Raw genomic sequence first — 21,156 nt, 5'->3', positions numbered from 1 at the left:
TTGTCCAAGGGTCCATCCCCACAGTACCTAATTCTCCCAGAGTCCATCCCTACAGCATCCAATTCTCCCAGAGCCCATAACTGCAGAATTCAATTCTCCCAAAGCCTATCCTTGCAACACCCCAATTGTCCCAGAGTCCTTCCCTGCAGTGAATAATTCTCCCAGAGTCCATCCCTGCAGTAATCCCAATTCTTCCACAGCCCTTCCCAACAGTATCACAATTGTCCTAGAGTGCATCCCTGTAGTAACCCAATTCTCTCAAAGCCCACACACCCTTGTTTCACGCCTCAAAATAATTCCTAGCTGTCTACTAACACTTCAATCATGTTATCACACTGTCCATATATGAAAGGAATTAGGGAGTAAGGATGCCAAGAAATTGATGAAGGTTGCAAAATGGGATCACAAGGAAAACCACAGCTGAAAACAAAGCGTAACAAGAAAGCATTCTCCAAGTATCTCAGGGTTGACAAAAGGTTAAAAAAAAAGCTGTCACACTGAAACTGACAATGGAGAAATGGTGCCTGTTGATTGAGAAATTGCTGAAATATTTAACCGTTATTATACAACAGCATTCAGAAAGAAATAGAGGGAGAAATGCCAGAAATGGGAGTACAGTTTCAAGGTGAATGTAGATGCAAACTTATAAAATCATAAGAGGTCACATTGGGGTGGTTGTTGAAGCTCCAGACAAAAGAGGTTCCCAGTTCTGACACCATCTATCCTAGGATTTGTAAGGAATTAACAATTGAGAGTCCGGTTTGAATGTTTCTCAATCACTGGACTTGATCCAAATTCCAGAGGGCTGAAAAATAGCAAAACAAAAACAAAAATAAAAATACCTGGAAAAACTCAGCAGGTCTGGCAGCATCTGCAGAGAGGAACACAGTTAACGTTTCGAGTCCGAATTCGAAATATTAACTGTGTTCCTCTCCGCAGATGCTGCCAGACCTGCTGAGTTTTTCCAGGTATTTTTATTTTTGTTTTGGATTTCCAGCATCCGCAGTTTTTTACTTTTATCTTAGTGAAAAATAGCAAATGTGGCTCCCATCTTCAAAACAAGTTCAAAGGGCATATCAGTCTTACTTCCTATGCTGGGAAGTATTGAGACATCGAGGAAGCGTCTCGAAGGGCAGCCGCTAAACACTTTGATGCTGCACTCGAACTATTATTCCGTCTGGGCAGTTTAGAGGTTGGTTTGACAAAACGATAATAACAAACTGTCCGAACTTGACTGGGATTTTATGAAAACGCACCTCCTGCAGACACTGTACATGCGATTTACTGTAGTTATTCGGAATGGTTCATTCTTCGACCTGGTCAGACTGTTACTGAGTGTGCCCAAGCCCAGGCGTTGGTAGTCACGACAACAGGCTCGCTCTACCATGTGGCTCATGGTTGATTTGTCTGATCTAATGGTGGTGGAAAGTGTCAGTGCACTCTGCTCTATCTCCTCTGAAACTGCAAAAGAAAGAGTGTGTTAGGAGGGGGAGAGATCAGTGAGAGGGCAGGTGAGTAGTTTCACGCACAGGCACATGGAGTGTTGGATAGCTGTGGACCACGAACATGCAGGGCGCCTGTTGCATGGTCTAGGCTGACAGTGAGGCAGTGCAACACTGTCAAAGGGCAATGCAGCACCCTCGCAGTACTGTCCCTCTTCTGACAGTGCAGCAACCCTGCAGCAGTGACCTTCCAATAGTACAGTGGTCCTGTAATAATGATCTTTCAACAATGCAGTGCTTCCGCAGTACTGTGTGTCTGACTATGCAAGCTCTGCCACAGCACTTCACCTACGACAATGCAACACTCCCTCATTATGGCCCCTCCAACAGTGCAGCACCCCCTCATTACAGCCCCTCCGATGGTGCAGCACCCCCTCATTACAGCCCCTTCAACAGTGCAGCACTTGCTCATTCTTACCCACATCCCCCCACCACTGACTGTGCAGCAATTTTCAATACTGTCCCTCAAATAGTGCAGTGCTTTCTCAGTCAAACTCTCCAACAATGCAGCACACCCTCAATACTGCTCCCTGACACTGCACTGTTTTCTCAGTACTGCCCCATCTACAATGCAGCACTCCCTCCATTCTGGTTCTCACACAGCACAGAATGTAGACTCATGCAACGAGGAGCATCTCCAATGTCCACCAAAATCCCAAGCCACACTTCCGAATATCCATACTCAGCACAGATCGGCAGCCCCCGGATACCTGGCACATGCTGACCACATACCGGAGATTTGATCTAAATTGTCACCGTGTGGAGTGGCTCGCTGGTCCCAGGTTGGCGGTGTATATTTCTTTCTGGTCACATATTGCCGTCCAATTGTCTTCTTCGCGTTCTTCATGATATTCTTAGACATGGTCCTGAATAGATTGAATCAGAACTACTTTTAATTTCAAAGGGACTGATTTCTACTGATCGTTGATATCTAATAACTCCTGAAAAATAATCCTTAAACTGCAAAAGGGCTAGGACAAATCTCAAGAATGTCTGAGGGTCTCTGTCCTTACGCAATGGCAATTTTGACTTGCTGCAGAATCAGGACCATGCAGCTGCCGGGAACTATAGAAAGAGACACACCAAATGCGCTTTACTGCTTAGTAATCCATCAGAAGTCAATCTTAAATTTAAGGCATGCCAATCAGAGGAGAGCATACAGTCAAGGTCAGAGCAGCACACGCCTGACAGGAGCACACCTCTGGTGACATGAACCATAGGACCTCAGCCTTTTACCCTGTGTCCTACACCGTGGGGCCTTAGACCTTCCTTTGTGATTCTGCGTGAGAGGTATTTCCAGGTGCTTTTGGCCATGTAAACAAGTGCTTTTTATTTACCGACAGGTAAACAAACAATAAACAAAGAATAATGCTAATTTGGTCAGTGTGCATGGGTGATGGTTGAATGGGACTTGATGTGCCAACACAGCGATGGTGGTGCCCATCAGAGAAGATGGAGATGGATCATCAGTGTGTGGTTTTGAGTGCATAGTCACCAAACTCATATGTGATGTCCCCATGTATAAGTTTTCTGCCAATGCTCACTTTTTAAACTCAGACAGAGAATAGGCAATTTGGGTGAGTTGCAAGAGGGGAAAAGGGCCTACAGAACAGAGTCCAGTAGTTAGTCAGTTCCTTCACAATAGGAAGGGATAAAAAGAAATAGAACAAGTAGCCAAAATTGGAAAATAATTATACATTAAATTACTAGGCTCTAGGTCTGAGTGGAATTGCACACCTGTACTTTGCTGTGGGGCAAAGAGTGACAGGATTTCTCCTTCCAAGCTCTGCAATGTTCACCCTCACATGCCAGGTAGGGAGCCTGTGAGAGGGGTTTGAATGTGTGTCAGGGGATGTAGAGCAGGTGATGAGCTCTTCAATCTTCAGGTGCCAACTGAAATCAGAGGGGTTAAGACCTGGTAGCACAACATACTAAAGCACAGTGGGCAGGAAGGACCATACCACCACTACTGAACGCTGGCCCGTTGACTTCCGTTCATAGCTGTTCCCATGCACCTCCCCAGCTCACCTCAGCGATGGGTTCTTCTCCTTCTGCTTGGACTCCACAACTTGCTTAGGCGACTGGCCTACAGTGAATGCAAAGGTGCTCTGCACATACTGTGGGTACCTCAGTTTATGGATATGTTTCCGAAATATTTCCACCAACTCAGATGCCACCTCTTCATCAAAGGTGATCTTCATCAACTGTTAGGGAGTAAAAAGGAACATGTCTAGGGATAAGAAACAACACCTTGAGGGTGGCGTTACCTGCTGAGAGGCTTCTCTAGAAACTATATAAACTCTTATTATGGTTTTTAATTACCTTGGTAACATGGCTCAATGTTTACAGCGAAGTGCTGGGTGGAAGCCAGTTATTTTGGTAAATGGGTAATATAAGACTCCTCTCTTGTTATTTTCTCCCCTAATTGCACCTCCTTGAAAGTACCATTGCGAAACAAGAGGAGGGACGTTTGGCTCACCTGCCCTATCAATTCCAGACACAAGCTGTAAGCAGGTAGAAGCGCTTTGTGAAGGCGCACCAAAGAGTAGAGTTCAATGAAGAGATAGATTTAATCTAAACAAACTTCAAATGGAGACACCAGATAAAATCATGGAAAACAATACTAAGAGGGAACCATTAGGAATATGCAAAGTGTGGTGGGGAGGGAAGAAGGGAGATTGCTTAATTTAAATTAGATCAAGAGGCTAACGAAACTTATCAGTAAAGGACAAATACCAAAGGTTTTATTTCAGTAATCAAAATATAGCAGAGCAGCGGAAACCCTGAAATTCTTTAAGATAAAATTAGATGCTACAAATTGCGGACTGTAAGGTCAATCGGGATGGATGAAGCTGGTGCAACTGGCCTTCATCCATGATTACCCTGTATTCATACTGACTCAATGTATGTTAAACCCCAGACCCTACAGTTTACAAATACTTACAGATTGTAAAGCACAGCACTCATCAAGTCAATAAGAGGTCACTGAGCACTGCCCAATGCTCTCCATGAATCTTACCTGAAAAGTGGAGGAACGCAATTGGAGCCCATCCTGGGAATCCTGGTCAGTGCGCGACTGCTGGTTAATTTTCTTCTCTTTGGCAAAAGAGGCAACAGGGAATGATCGAATCACGGTCTGTTCCCCAGCTGAAAACATGGAAAGAGAAAATTTATACTACTCCAGAAATCCAGGGCCTCCTTACACTAATCCAAAAACGCAGGCAGCCCTTACATGTCAGTGCTTCCAAAACTTTCTCCCACTGTGACCCCATTTTGAGGCTTCAAAATTGCTATGACCCCAAAGTGAGAGCCAGGCAGGGCGGGTGGTGGGTGGTGGCTGAGAGAGTAGGGGGCTGTCAGGGTTTTTAATTAACAAGCACCTACCTTCTCACTGCCTTTTTTGCAGCTGGAATCAGGCCTCAAAGATCGGTCAGTTAGGTCACACCCACCAATCCAAAAAAATGTAAGGGTATAAAGGGGCCTTGCAGCTACTGACAATGGCCTCGAAGCTCGCAACCCCAAAATTTCATCTGGGGTTGCGACCTACAGTTTGGGAAGCCCCACCTTACATTAACCTGAAGCCTTCGATTAGATTCAAGCCTGTAACTCACTCCCAAGTATCCATTATTCTATATATAAATTCCCCAAATCTCTCAATTAGATTCCAGTCTGCAATTCACTCACGAGTATCTGTTATTCTACATATAAACCTGCCCCAACTTTCTTGGAAGTTCACAATTAGGTTTCAGTCAGTAACTCACTCCTAGGTATCTGTTATCCTGTATATAAATCGCCCTAATCCCTCAATTAGATCTTAGTCTATATCACTCAAATTTGATGAGCCATGGCAGCCTTGTTTCTGATTTCTTACCTAATGTTTCAATGGGCGCCCCTTTGAAGATGATACGGTAGGTGGTGAGGAAAATGGCACCCTCTGCTGGGAGGATGGGGGGGCCTCCCAAGGAACCACCCACTGATTCCTCTCGTCCATCTGGTACCAGGTTTACTCGCAGCCCTTCCATTACCAGTTCCTCCCCAACCAGCAGAGCCGGACGCAGAAGTTTAGGCTGAAGTCAGAACCAAGCGAGAGAGAAAAGGAATCATTAGTGACAAAAAGAAACTCAGTTTCACACAAAGGAGCATTTTAAGGCACATCGGTTGTCGAAATATTCTGACTTTTTGTTCAATTCTGATATGTAACATACCACAGGTGGAATTATTAGGTATGAACTTTGCCAGAATTAGAACCTGAAATGACTTGTACAGTTGTGTGGAAAGAGAGGCAGCTCATCGTTAACTGTGAATATGCTCACCTTCTGAATAGGGGGGTGGCGTTTGCTTTCTCGATGAACAGCATCCAATGTCTCAATGTGCATCTGCACAATGTCTGCAGAAGAAAAAACATAAAACACATGAAAACATAAATCCCGAAATAAAGGATGATCCTCCAACCAACACATAATATATATACACACACATACATACATACAAAGGATTGTGAGGCTGTAAAATGTATGACCAAAGTTAGTGACAAACCAGAGACCATGTCAACATTTAAGGAGGTTAGATAGGTGGTTCAAAAAGAAAATATTGCAGGTGCTGGAAATCTGAAAGGGTCTTCATCGACCTGAAATGTTAATTCTGTTTCTCTCTCTACAGAAGCTGCTTGACCTGCTGAATATTTCCAGCATTTCCTCTTTAGATAGCTGATTGCCCATCTACACTGTCTCATCAAACATTCCCAGGGCTGGCACAGTATGGGTTAGATACAGAATAAATTCCTCTCTACACTGTCCCATCAGCACTGGACAGAGGCACTTTGTCAGAAGGGGCTAGTTTATTGCTGGATAAAGCAGGAGCTTTAGTGACTGTATTTACAAGGCTATGCAGCATCTTTGATCCTGAGCCCTCTCCACAGAAAGGTGGTGGAATGATCCAGGCAGGAGCGCTCAGCTTACCTGGTAAATTGGCGTGAAGTGCTTTTAAGTGGTCATTACTGACACCACTCTCTGTGCAGACTTTATCCACAAATCTGTTGATGAATCGAACCACCGAATTTGCCACATCAGAAGTTTCTGCATCCTCAAACCCACTTTCAGTATCATAGCTCTCGGCCACACTGCCTGCAATACTTTAGGGCAGAGGAGGTCAATCAGAACAGGAGATAAGAGTTCCGCGATGGTATCTTATACCAAAAATTACAGTTAGAAAACAGGGGTCACTCAACACAAGCTAACATAATTCATAAAGATCAGAGGCCACATGGAAAATCTGTAACATCACATGTCAATTCTTCCTTGTATTGCTCAATGCATTTGAGTAGAGTTTGACACTGAATCCTGAGATTACTTTTCCACTCTAAATTCATAGGCTGGGATATCTCAGTCTGTGAATAACCTCTAATGAAGTTTGGGATTTCACTGCCTGTGAGTGACCACTAGTGCAGACTGAGGTTTCATTGTCTGTAATTACTAGCACAGTGTCTGAGTAATCGTTAGCACAGGATGGGCTTTCACTGTGTCTGTGAATGACAACTGACAGAGGTTGGGGTTTCAGTGCAGGTGACCACTAGCATAGGTTGGGGTTTCACCATCTGGGAGTGACCACCAAGAAACACTGAAGAAGTGAGTGATGCTGTTCCTGACCTGTTTGTTACAAAGCTGTTGCTCACACTTTCCAAGTCTCCAACAGCTGTACTGCGGAGCAGGCGATTCTTGCTGGTATCGAGTGGCAAGAGCAGGTAGGTAAGGCGATTGCCATAATGAATGGCCTGACTGTATACTATGCTTTCCTCTTTATCAATCAGTTCTTGCTGCTTCTCTTTACTGCGGGTTGGCCACATGCGTAATTGTTCTGCTGCCACTTCCAGCGCTGATCTCTGCTGCTTCTTGATGCTGTCACAACCCTTCAAAAACACAATGGGCAGAAAGCTCGCAGCACGAGTTTGTGCAACCTTTCACTATGGAACATATCACACATATACGTAACTACATAGCTCTTGCACTGCCGTCAATACTCTTTCGCCTGCGTCTGGGGTTTCACTGTCTGTGAATGATTGTTAGCACACGCTGGGGTTTCAGTGTCTACTGGTAGCATAGGCTGGGATTTCACTGTCTGCAAATGACTGCTAGCACACAACATAAGAAATAGGAGCAGGAGTAAGCCATTCAGCCCTTGGGGCTCGCTCCACCATTCAATGAGATCATGGCTGATCTTCTACTTCAACTCCATTTTCCTTCACTATCCCCATATTCACTGATGTTTTTAATATGCAGAAATCTATCATAGGAACAGGAGTGGGCCATTCAGCCCAACGAGCCTGCTCTGTCATTCAATTAGGTCATGGCTGATCATCAACCTCAATGCCACTTTCCCAGACTATCTCCATATCCCTTGATGATATTAGTCTCCAAAACAACTATTGATTTATGCCTTGAACATGCTCAATGATTGAGCTTCCACAGCCCTCTGGGGTAGAGAATTCCAAAGAGTCACCATCCCCGAGTGAAGAAATTCCTCCTCATTTCAGTCTTAAATGGCTTACCCCTTATGTTGAGATTATGTCCCCTGGTTTTAGGCCCACCACTCACCACCTTATCTACATCCACCCTGTCACATCCTGTAAGAATTTTGTAAGAGCAGAGAAGACTGAGGGGCGACCTGATCGAGGTATACAAGATTATGAGGGGCATGGACAGGGTGGATAGGGAGCAGCTGTTCCCCTTAGTTGAAGGGTCACTCATGAGGGGGCATAAGTTCAAGGTGAGGGGCAGGAGGTTTAGGGGGGATGTGAGGAAAAACTTTTTTACCCAGAGGGTGGTGACGGTCTGGAATGCACTGCCTGGGAGGGTGGTGGAGACCGGTTGCCTCACATCCTTTAAAAAGTACCCAGATGAGCACTTGGCATGTCATAATATTCAAGGCTATGGGCCAAGTGCTGGTAAATGGGATTAGATAGATAAGTCAGGTGTTTCTCACGTGTCGGTGCAGACTTGGTGGGCTGAAGGGCCTCTTCTGCACTGTGATTCTGATTCTGTGAAGTGTCAATGAGGTCATCCCTCATTCTTCAAACTCTAGGGAATGCAGACCCAGTCTCTTTAATCTCTCCTCATAAAACAATCCCGCCATCCCAGGGATTAATTTGGTGAACTTCACTTGCAAACCTTCTATGCCAAGTATATCCCTCCTTAGATAAGGGGGCCAAAACTGTGCCCAATGCTCCAGGTGAGGTCTCACCAAGGCTTTAACCTAGGACTGAGTGCGTGCTGTTGTTGAGTAAGAAAGTCTAAATTTTTGTACAAACCTAATTTAGTTTGTAGTTGGCATTAAACTGAAATCTACAGTTTAAATTCTGTAGTTGCTAGCTTTAAGCAGGGTTTTTTCCAAGGGTTCCAGTGATAGTGCAGCTTAATTAAGAACCAGCTGAAACTGGATCCTCATTAAATGACTCAGCTGGGCCCTTTGTGTTAGGAGCATATATAAAAAGCCAATTTAGTGCGATTTAACACTTGAGTGTGATATACAATAGAGTGCTGAAGTTGAGCGCTTCAGGGAATGAGATTTACAAGTTGAGTGGAGGAAGGGAAAGAAGTGTTGAAGAGTCATACAGACTCAAAACGTTAACTGTATTCCTCTCCGCAGATGCTGTCAGACCTGCTGAGTTTTTCCAGCTATTTTTGTTTTTGTTTCAGATTTCCAGCATCCGCAGTATTTTGCTTTTATATTAAAGAAGTGTTTGGTTGCTTTTGCCTAAACTTTTTTCTGCCTCCAGGAATTGATTCTTGTTCTGCTACAGGAGAAGCTGGTTAATTGATGAGTATCTGGTATGTGATTAAGGATTATTTATTCCTAATGCTCAAAATAGTATATTTTTGAGCGAGAGGTGAGCAGGAGAGGATAAAGGGCACGGACCTAGGTGCCTACCTGCAGTGAGACCAGTGGTGATGTCACGAACCACAATGTGATGCAAGTGTAGGGGAAGCAGCTGATTGGCTGCTCCAGCTGAGGTCTCTAGAGAATTTCTAGTCTTTAAAGTAGAAGTAAGGTCTTTAGTTTGTGCTTAAGTCTCTAGTCTTTTTTTCTCTCTTTTTCTTAAATATAGCTTGTTAATTAGAAGATCGATACTGGTGTAAAAAAAATTAATTACAATAAAGTGTAAAGAGCAAGGATACTAGGGTAATTAATTAAATTAAATATGATAGTGATGGTAGGATGGGTGATGTGTTGCTGCTGCAGCATGTGGGTCCTGCTGGACATCAAGGTGATCCAGAGCGAACACATCAGTAGTATGTGTTTGCAGCTCGAGGAACTTGATCAGAATTGAGGAGCTAGAGTCCAAGCTGCAGATATTGCGTCACATCAGGGAGGGGGAAAGATACCTGGACACTTTGCTCCAGAAGGCGGTCACGCCCCGCAGATTAAGTAATTCAAATTTGGTCTGTGATCAGGGACAGGTGGGTGTGACTGCAGGTGAGGCAGGTATGGGGACCCACGGGGTAGCGTTCAAGGAGCCTTGGTCCCTGCAATTGTCCAACAGTTACGAGGTTCTTGCAAGCTGTATGGACGAGAGTGGGGGCTGCAGGGAGGATAAGCAAACTGACCATGGCACCGTGGTGCAGGGAGCCATTCAAGTAGGGGGAGGAAATAGGAACCTAGAAGTGGTAGGGGACAGTACAATTGTAGCCAATAGAGTGAGCCGCGAAGACTGCGTTGCCTGCCCGGTGCCAGGGTTAAGGACATCTCCTCAGGGCTGGAGAGGAGCTTGGAGTGGGAGGGGAGAAATCCAGTTGTCGTCGTCCACATTGGTACCAACGACATTGATAAGGCTAGAAAGGAGGTTCTGCTGAAAGAATTTGAACAGTTAGGAGCTTAATTAAAAAGCAGAACCTCCAAGGTAATAATCTCAGGATTATTACCCTAGCCACTGGCAAACTGGCATAGGATAAATAAAGTCAAGGAGTTAAAATGCGTGGCTCAAAGATTGATGTGGGAGGAATGGGTTTCAGTTCATGGGACACTAGCACCAGTACTGGAGTAGAAGGCAGCTGTTCTGGTGGGACAAGCTTCACTTGAACTGTGCTGGGACCAGTGTCCTGGCGAATCAAATAACTAGGGCTGTAGAGAGGGCTTTAAACTAAATAGAGGGCGGGAGGGTTCTGGAGAGGGGATACATCGGCTTACAAAGCAAAAGGATATGGCAGCATTGCAGGGCAGCTATTTAGGTAATGTGACAAGAAGGGACAAAGTGTGTAAACATAAAAAAACAGCAAAGAGGATAAAAGGGGGGAAAATGGTAAAACAGGCAAAGTAATGGCTCTTTATTTAAATACACATAGTATTCGGAATAAAATAAATGAATTAACGGCACAAATAAAGGTTAATGGGTATGATCTTATAGCCATTACGGAGACATGGTTACAAGGGGATCAAAGCTGGAAACTAAATATTCAGGGGTATGTGACTTTTCGAGAGGACAGGCAGGAAGGAAAGGGTGATGGGGTAGCTTTGTTAGTAGAAGATGGAATAAGTACGATAGCAAGAAATGATCTTGGATTGGAAGATGTAGAATCCGTATGGTTGGAGGTAAGGAATAACAAGGGAAAGACGACACCGGTAGGAGCAGTTTATAGGCCCCCTAATGGGAGTTATACTGTAGGACAGAGAATAAATCAGGATATAATAAGGGCATGTAAAACAGGCAGTATATTAATCATTTAATCTTATTGTATATTGGGAAAATTATATTGGCAGAGTTAGCCACGAACAAGAATTCATAGTATATTCAGGACAGTTTCCTAGAACAATATGTTGTGGATCCAACCAGGGTCCTCTATTTTGGATCTGGTAATGTGTAAAGAGGCAGGTTTAATAAATGATCTCAGAGTAAAAGGTCCTCTAGGAAACAGTGACCATAACACGGTAGAATTTAGCATTCAGCTTGAGAGTGAGAAACTTGGGTCAGAAACAACTGTGGTAAACGTAAATAAGGGTAATTACAAAGGAATGAGGGCAGAGTTGGCCGGAGTGAACTGGGAAAGGAGTTTAGCAGAAAAGATGGTTGATGAACAATGGCAGAAAGAAAATAGTTCATGACTCAAAACAAAGATATATCCTAGTGAGGAGGGAGGATTCTAGGAAGGGGATAAACCAACCATGGTTAACCAAGGAAGTTAAGGGTAGTATCAAATTGAAACAAAAATATACAATGTGACAAAGATTAGTGGTAAGACAGAGGATTGGGAAAGTTTTAAAAACCAACAAAAGATGACCAAAAAATAATAGATGGAGAAAATAAACTCTGAGGGTAAACTAACAAGTAATATAAAAACGGACAGTAAGAGCTTCTTTCGATATCTAAAAAGGAAGAAAGAGGCCAAAGTGAACGTAGGCCCCTTACAGAATGAAGCTAGGGAAATAATAATGGGGAACCAGGAAATGGCAGAGAAGCTGAATAAATACTTTGTACCAGTCTTCATGGTAGAAGGCACTAAAGCATTCCAAGAATACTAAATAATCAAGAGGCAAAAGTGGGGAGGAAATAAATACAATAACTATCACTAGAGAAAAAGTACTAGGGAAACTAAAGGGGCTAAAGGCCAATAAGTCCCCTGGGCCTGATGGTTGCCACAGAGATAGTGGATGCACTGGTCATAATCTTCCAAGAATCCTTAGATTCTGGAAAACTCCCAGAGAATTGAAAAACTGCCAATGTCACACCCTTATTCAAAAAGGGAGGGAGACAAAAAAAACAGGTAACTATAGGCCAGTTGGCTTAACATGTGTTATTGGGAAAATGTTAGAGTCTATTATAAAGGGTGTAATAGCAGAGCATTTAGAAATAAATAATCTAATCAAGCAGACTCAGCATGGCTTCATAAAGGGGAAATCATGCCTGACAAATTTATTAGAATTCTTTGAGGAGGTAACAAGCAGGATACATAAAGGGGAACCAGTAGACATAATATATATGGATTTCCAAAAGGCGTTCAATAAGGTACCGCACATAAGGCTACTTAATAAGATAAAAGCCCATGGTGTTGGAGTAGTATATTAGCATGGATAGAGGATTGGCTAACTAATAGAGACAGAGAGTTGGGATAAGGGGGGCATTTTTAGGATGGCAACCTGTAACTAGTGGAGTGCCACAGGGATCAGTGCTGGGGCCACAATTATTAACAATGTATACTAATGACTTGGATGAGGGAAGTGAATGTACTATCACCAAGATTGTGGATGACACAAAAAATAGGTGGGAAGGCAAGTGGTGAGGATGACACAAATAATCTGTCTATATCCCTCTGCAGACTAAGTGAGTGGGCAAAAACTTGGCAGATGGAATATAATGTGGGAAAATGTGAGGTTATGAGGTCATGCACTTTAGCAAGAAGAATAGAGGAGTTGAATATAATTTAAATGGAGAAAGACTGCAGAAAGCTGCAGCACAGGGGGATTTGGGGTCCTCGTGCATGAATTTCAAAAAGCTAGCATACAAGTTCAGCAGAGAATAGGGAAGGCAAATGAAATGTTTGTCTTTATTTCCAAGGGAGTGGAGTATAAAAATAGGGAAGTCTTGCTAAAACTATACAAGGCACTAGTTAGACCACACCTAAAATACTGTAAACAGTTTTGATCCCCTTATCTAAGAAAGATATAGAGGCATTGGAGGCAGTACAGAGAAGGTTCACTAGGTTGATCCCAGGCGTGGAGAGATTTTATGGAGAGAGGTTGAATAACTTGGGCCTGTACTCATTGGAGTTTAGAAGAATGAGAAGCGACCTTATTGAAACATATAAGATTCTTAGGGGGCTTGACCGGTTGTTTCCCCTTGTGGGAAAGTCTAGGACCAGAGGGCATAATCTCAGAGTAAGGGGTCGCCCATTTAAGACAGGGATGAGGAGAAATTTCTTCTCTCGGAGGGGAGTGAATCTGTGGAATTCTTTAGCACAGAGGGCTGTAAAGGCTGGGTCATCAAGTAAATTCAAGGCCGAGATAGACAGATTTTTAACCAGTAAGGGAATCAAGGGTTATGGGGAAAAGGCAGGAAAGTGGAGTTGAGGATTATCATATCAGCCATGATCTCATTGAATGGAGGAGCGGAATCTTATGGTCTCTATACAACTCCAGCAAGACATCTTTACTCCGGTACTCAAATCCCCTTGCGACCAAGGCCAACATACCACTTGCCTTCCTAATGGCTTGTTGCACCTGCATGCTAACTTTTAGTGATTCACGAACCAGGACCATAATATGCAGGAGCCGAAGTAGGCCATCTGGCCCATCAAGTCTGCTCTGCCATTCAACAAGATCATGGCCGATCTGATAATGCTCAACTCCACTTTCCTGCCTTGTCCCCATAACCCTCGATTCCTTTACTAATTAAAATTCTATCTCAGCCTTGAATATACTGAATGACCCAGCATCTACTGCCCTCTGCGATAAAGAATTCCACAGATTCACTACTCTCAGAGAAGAAATTCCTCTTTATCTGCCTCAAATGGGTGACCGCTTACTCTGAGATTATGCCCTCTGGTCCTAGACTCTCCCACAAGGGGAAACCTCTCGGCATCTACCCTGTCAAGCCCCCTAAGAATCTTATATGTTTCAATTAGGTTGCCTCTCATTCTTCTAAACTCCAACGAGCACAGGCCCAACCTATTTACCCTCTCCTCATAAGAAATTCTCTCCATACCCGGGATCAATCTAGTGAACCTTCTCTGGACTGCCTCCAATGCCAGTATATCTTTCCTTAGATAAGGGGGCCAAAACTGTTCACAGTATTCTAGGTCCCTTTGGACAGCCACATTTCCCAACCTCTCACCATTTAAGAAATATTCTGCCTTTCTGTTTTTTCACCAAGTGAATAACTTCACACTTATTCACATCATATTCCATCTGTCATGTTCTAGCCCACTCACTTAGCCTGTCCAAGTCCTCTTGAAGCTTCTAGAAGCCTCCTTGCATCGTCCTCACAACTTATATTCCCAACCAGTTTGGTGTCATCAGCAAATTTGGAAATATTAAAATTTGTCTCCACAACCAAATTATTTATATAGATTGCAAACAGCTGTGGCCCTAGCACTGATCCTTGCGGGACCTGACTAGCAACAGCCTGCCATCCTGAGAATGATTCATTTATTCCTACTCTCTCCTTTCTGTATCTTAGCCAATTCTCAATCCATACTATTATATTTCTCCCAAACCCATGAACTCTAATTTTATTTACTAACCTCCTCTGTGGGACCTTATCAAAAGCCGTCTGAAAATCCAAATACACCATGTCCACCGGTTTTCTTTTATCAACGCTACGAGTAATATCCTCAAAAAACTCCAACAAGTTTGTCAAACATGATTTTCCTTTCATAAATCGATGTTGACTCTGCCCAATTTTATTATTTTCTAAATGTCCAGTTATCACAGGCTTTATAATAGATTCTAACATTTTCCCTACTACTGACGTCAAACTAACAGGTCCATTCTCCCTCTTCTTCCATTCTTAAATAGTGGGTTACATTTGCTACTTTCCAGCATGCAGGAGCCTTTCCAGAATCTGTAGAATTTTGAAAGATAACCAATGCAGCCCCCATATCTCCAGCCATCTCCTTCAACACCCCAGGATGAAGCTCATCTGGTCCAGGGGATTTATCAACCTTCAATCTAGTTAGCTTTTCAAGTACTACCTCTTTACTAATACTAATTTCTTTTAGTTCCTCAGTTTCACAAGTCCCTTGGTTCCCTAATATTTCTGGGAGATTTTCTGTATCTTCTTCCGTGAAGACAGATGCAAAGTAACTGTCTAGTTTCGCCGCCATTTCCCTGTTCTCCAACATAAATTTTCCTGTCCCCACATGTAATGGGCCCACATTTGTCCCAGCTAATCTTTTCCTATTCACATACCAAAAAGGCTTTTACAGTCCGCCTTTATGGTCCTCGCTAGTTTGCAGTCACATTCCCTTTTCCCTTTCTTAATCAGTTTCCTGGTCCTCCTTTGCTGGGTTCTAAACTGCTCCCAATCCTCAGGCTTACCACATTTTCTGGCATCACTTCCTTTGATCTAGTGCAATGTTTAACTTCTTTCATTAACCACAGTTGATTTACCTTTCCCTTTGGGTGTTTGTGCCTTAGGGGAATGTACATGTGTTATAGGCGATGTAGTATTTCTTTAAATACTAGCCATTGTCTATCTACTGTCAAATATTTGTGCATTTTTCCAATCCAACGTGCCCTTTCATACCTTCATAATTTCCTTTCTTCAGATTTAAGACTCTAGCTTCAGAATGAACTATGTTGCATTCAAACTTAATGCAAAATTCTATCATGTTATGGTCACTATTTCCCAAAGGCTCCTTAACAACAAGGTTATTAATTAGCCCTTTCTCATTACACAACATTAAAATCTAAAATGGTCCAATCCTTAGGTGGCTTCTCAATGTACTGCTCCAGAAATCTATCTGGTACACACCTCAGGATTCCTCCTCCACAGCATTAGTGCCAATTCAGTTAACCCAGTCTGTATGTAAATTGAAAGCGCCCATTATTACTGTATTATCCATGTTACATGCATCTCTAATTTCCTGATTTATACCGTACCCAACATTACCACTAGTTTGGTAGCCTATAAACAACTGCCACCAATGTTTGCTGCCCCTTGCTGTTTCTCAGCTCCACTCAAAATGATTCCACATCTTGACCCATTGATCTAAGATCCTCTCTTACTAACGCACTGATCTTGTCCCTTATTAAGAGTGCTACCCCATCTCTTTTTCCTTTTCATATATCCCTCCTAAATGCTGAATATCCTAGGATATTAAGTTCCCAATCTTGGTCACCCTGTAGCCACATCTCCGTAATGGAAATTAAATCATGCCCATTTACCTCAATTTGTGCATTCAATCATCAACCTTTTCACAATGCACTGTGCATTCAGATAGAGTGCCTTTATTCTGCTTTTTTATTATTCTCTATTCTGATCGATTTTATGTTTGCCTATGCTTCATCCATCTTCTATTTTTGCTTTCTACCTTTTCTTTTTACTTCCTTTTACCAGTTTTACTTCCCTTGAATCTGAGCTCCCCTTCAGGATTCCATCTCCCTGCCAATATAGTTTAAACCCTCCCCAACAGCACTATTGAATCTCGCTGCGAGGATGTTAGTCCCAGTGCTGCTAAGATGCAGTCTCTCCATCTTGCACAGGTCCCACCTGCCCCTGAACCGGTCCTAATGACTCAGAAATCTGATGCTTTCCCTCCTACACCAGCTCTCCAGCCACATGTTCAATTGCTCAATTCTCCTATTTCTATGCTCACTAGCATGTGGGGCTGGAAGTAATCCCGAGATTATTGTTTTAGAGATCCTGCTTTTCAATCTCCTGCCCAGCTCCCTGAAATCCGCTTTCAGGACCTCATTCCCCTTCTTACCCAGGTCATTGGTACCGACATGGACCATGGCCTTTGGCTGTTCACCCTCCCTCAGAACAGTATCCTGCAGCCTCTCTGTGACATCCTTGACCCTGCCACAAGGGAGGCAACATACCATCCTACAGTCACATCTACAGCCACAGAAACACCTGTCTGTTCCTCTAACTAATGAATCCCCTACCATTACTGTTGTTTCTCTCTTCTTTCTACCCTCCTGTACAGCTGACCTGCTGGTGGTGCCACAAACTTGGTTCTGACTGCACTCCTCCAAGGAACCAACACCCTCACCAGTATCCAAAACAGAAAACTAATTAGAGAGTGGAGCTGGAAGAGATTCCTGCACTACCTGCCTGGTTCTCTTGACTGCCTGGCAGTCACCCAGTCCTTTTCTTCATCATGTTCCTAACCTGCGGTGTGACTGCCTCTCTGAACGTGCTATCCACATAGCTCTCAGCCTCACGGATGTGCCACAGTGGCTCCAGCCGCTGTTCAAGCTCTGAAGCCCGGAGCTCAAGCTTCTGCAGCTGGTGACGCTTTCTGCACGTGTGGTCATCTAGGTTACCGGTAGCGCCCATGACTTCCCACATATCACAGGACGTGCGTTCTATTTGACTGAGCTGCCCTGCCATGCCTTAACTTTACTTCAATGATTGAGTCTCCACAGCTCTCTGGGGCAGAGAATTCCAAAGATTCACCTCCCTCTTGGTGAAGAAATTCCTCCTCATCTCTGTTCAAAATAGCCTGCCCCTTATTCTGATACTGTGACTCCTGGTTCTAGATCCCCTCCCCAGGCAGGGGAAACATCCTTCCTGCATCTACCCTGTCAAACCCTGTAAGAATTTTGTATGTTTGAATTAGATCACTTCTCATTCTTCTAAACTCCAGAGAAGAAAGGCTCAGTCTATTTAATCTTTCCTCATAGGCAATCCCTCCATCCCAGGAATTAGTTTGGTGAACCTTGGTCGCAATCCCTCTATGGCAAGTATATCTTTCCTTAGGTAAGGAGACCAAAATTGCACACAATACTCCAGGTGCAGTCTCACCAAGGCTTTATATAATTTCAGTGAGACATATTTACTCCTATACTCAAATTCTCTTGTATTAAAGGTCAACGTATCATTTGCCTTAATTGCTTGCTGTACCTGCATGTTAGCTTTCAGTGACTCATGAACAAGGGCAACTAAGACCCTTCGAAGTTCAACACTTCCCAGCCTTTCACCATTTAAGAAATATTCTGTATTTTTGTTTTTCCTACCAAAGTGGATAACCTTACATTTCTCCACATTGTATACCATCTGCCAAAATTTTGCCCCCTCACTTAGACTCTCCAAATCCTCTTGAAAGCGTTTTTGCATCCTCCTCACAACTCACCCTTCAACCTAGTTTTGTGCCATCTGCAAACTTGGAAATATTACATTTAATCCCCGCATCCAAATCATGGATATAGTTTGTGAATAGCTGGGGCCCGAGCACTGATCCTTATAGTATCCCACTAATATAAATACTGTGGCTACAAGAGCAGGAATCCTGTGACGAGTAACTCATCTCCTGACTTCCCAAAGCCTGTTCACCATCTACAAGGCACAGGTCAGGAGTGTGATAGAATACTCTCCACTTGCCAGACAAGTGAAGCTCCAACAACACTTAAGAAGCTTGACACCATCCAGGACAAAGCAGCCCACTTGATTGGCGCCCCACCCACAAACATTCACTCCATCCACCACCAACGCACAGTGGCAGCAGTGTGCACCATCTACAAGATGCACTGCAGAAACTCACCAAGGCTCCTTAGACAGCGCCTTCCAAACCTACGACTGTTACCATCTAGAAGGACAAGGGCAGCAGACATATGGGAACACCACCACCTGGCAGTTCCACTCCAAGCCACTCACTATCCTGACTTGGAAATATACCCACTCACTATCCTGACTTGGAAATACATCACCATTCCTTCACTGTTGCTGGGTCAAAATCCTGGAACTCTCTTCCTAACAGCACTGAAGGTGTACTTACACCACATGGACTGCAGCAGTTCAAGAAGGCAGCTCACCACCACCTTCTCAAGGGCAATTAGGGATTGGCAATAAATGCTGAACTAGCCAGTGATGTCCACATCCCATGAATGAATAAAAAAAAGTCATGGCCTGCCAACCTGAAAATGACCCATTTATTCCTACTCTGTTTTCTGTTCGTTAACTACTGCTTAATCCATGGCAGTATATTCCGCACCCCACCCCCTCCACAATCCCATGTGCTCTAATTCTGTTTACTAACCTCTTGTGTGGGACCTTATCAAAAGGTTCCTCTTTATCTATTCTGCTAGTTACATGTCAAACAGGTTTGTTACATGATTTCCCTTTCATCCCTTTTATTGATTCTGCCCAATCCTAGCATTATTTTCTAAGTGTCTTGTGACCACATCCTTTATTATAGAATCTAACATTTTCCCTATGACTGATGTTAGGCTAACAGGTGTGTAGTTCCCTGCTTTCTCTCTCCCTCCTTTCTTAAATAGTGGGGTTACATTTGCCACCTTCCAAACTGCAGGAACCATTCCAGAGTCTATAGAATTTTGAAAGATGACCACCAATGCATCTACTATCTACTGCCACCTCTTTCAACACTCTGGGATTGTAGATCATCAGGTCCAGGGGATTTATCTATGTCAAGTCCCATTAATATCTCTGGTACTATTTTTATTACTAATATTAATATCTTGCAGTTACTCTTTTACACTAGTCCCTTGATTCTCCATTATTTCTGGGAGGTTTTTAGTATTTTCCTCCATGAAGGCAGACACAAATGTTTGTTTAGTTTCTCTATCATTTGCTTATTCCCCATTATAAATTCTCCTGACTCCCCTTGTAATGAACCCACATTTGTTTTTGCTAATCTTTTCTTTTTTACATACCTATAGAAGCTTTAACAGCTCGTTTCTTGTTTGTTTACTCTTGTATTCTTTTTTCCCTTTCTTAATATTTTTCTTGGTCTTCCTTTGCAGGATTCTAACATGCTCCCAATCCTTAGGTTTACTTTTTTTTGGTAACTTTATATGCCTCTTCCTTTGATCTAATGAAATCCTTGATTTCTCTCGTTAGCCATGTTTGGAACGCTTTCCTTGTTGTTTTTTGTACATTAAAGGAAAGCGTTTTGTTGTAAACTATGTATTTGCTCGATAAATGTTAGTCATTGCCCATCTACCACCATACCATTCACAATCCACCATAGCTAATTTGCCCCTCATACCTTCATAGTTTCCATTGTTTAGATTTAAGGCCTTAGTTTCTGATTGAACTACATCACTTTCAAACTTAATGTACCACAGGCCGGGATTTGACTGTGCGCGAGTGACCGCTAGTATAGGCTGGGTTTTCACCATATGACTGCTCTCTGCAGTGTGCTGAACAAGAACAACTTGAAGTCAGTTATTTGGCTAAGGAACCAGTGATTAAAACTTAATAAAGTCAAATTTTATGAAGATGGTCAGAGCATAGAATCAAAAGGGACACAGCAAATCTTGGTTAGGCCACACTTAGAATATAGGGGCTCGCGCTGTCAGTAAAGCAGTCACAGGGTGTGATCAGGGAATGCTGAAAAGCAATTCTTTGCCGGACTCAGTGACCAAGCCATTACTTACTGTTTCCGAGGGATGGTCACCATCGACTTCCAAGTACAACGCTCGGATATGATTCTGTACATCGCTGTAAAACATGGCCTCCCAAAATTGGAGATTGGTCCACACCAGGTGTTCCTGTATACAGCTGTAAGCAAACTGTGTGACGCCAGAGCCCAGCTTCTGCAAACATTTACGTTATCTTTTTAAAGATTATGTCTAATTCCTGGGACAACATTCAGATTCACACAATAATTGTCATATCCACAATCAATGCCAACAAACAGTTTGCATTTACATGGCATCTTTGACAGAGAAAAAGCGCTAAACCACACCTGCTCGTTCGAAATGTAAACGGAACTGCAAATGATCACTATCAGCAGACCGATAATGGCTCTGCTTGCCTCATCCGGTGCCTGTGTGCCCGTCTCCCTGAGTTGTGCAGTGACTGTGCGCCCGTCTCCCCAGTGCCCGTGCCCCCGTCTCCCCGAGCTGCCTAGTGCCTGTGCGCCCGTCTCCCCAGTGCCTGTGCGCCCATCCCTCCGAGCTGCCCAGTGCCTGTGTCAGCATGCACACACGTGTGTGCATGCATCTATGGTCTCCGTCACAGGTCTCCTTGAGCTGAAAT

General features: G+C 43.5%; 1 protein-coding gene across 4 annotated transcripts in view; it reads right to left on the bottom strand.

The window, feature by feature from the left end:
* Positions 1 to 21,156, bottom strand: part of sbf1 (SET binding factor 1) — a 163,932-nt gene that overhangs the window by 35,308 nt on the left and 107,468 nt on the right. For 3 of the 4 annotated variants that reach the window (XM_078553164.1, XM_078553166.1, XM_078553167.1), the window contains exons 18-26: positions 20,553 to 20,711; positions 7,148 to 7,407; positions 6,461 to 6,633; positions 5,816 to 5,889; positions 5,374 to 5,569; positions 4,522 to 4,649; positions 3,531 to 3,706; positions 2,235 to 2,368; positions 1,257 to 1,461 (exon numbers count right to left, since the gene is read on the bottom strand). In XM_078553164.1, coding sequence (XP_078409290.1) covers positions 1,257 to 1,461; positions 2,235 to 2,368; positions 3,531 to 3,706; positions 4,522 to 4,649; positions 5,374 to 5,569; positions 5,816 to 5,889; positions 6,461 to 6,633; positions 7,148 to 7,407; positions 20,553 to 20,711 — 1,505 coding nt within the window. The remainder of the gene's footprint in view (positions 1 to 1,256; positions 1,462 to 2,234; positions 2,369 to 3,530; positions 3,707 to 4,521; positions 4,650 to 5,373; positions 5,570 to 5,815; positions 5,890 to 6,460; positions 6,634 to 7,147; positions 7,408 to 20,552; positions 20,712 to 21,156) is intronic. The other variant, XM_078553165.1, reaches the window with a different exon arrangement.

This window comes from Cetorhinus maximus, chromosome 12 (genome assembly GCF_964194155.1).
Source record: "Cetorhinus maximus chromosome 12, sCetMax3.hap1.1, whole genome shotgun sequence".
Taxonomy (NCBI): Eukaryota; Metazoa; Chordata; class Chondrichthyes; order Lamniformes; family Cetorhinidae; genus Cetorhinus; species Cetorhinus maximus.
Note: the sequence above shows the minus strand (reverse complement) of the source record. Positions and strands in the feature narration are given on the sequence as shown.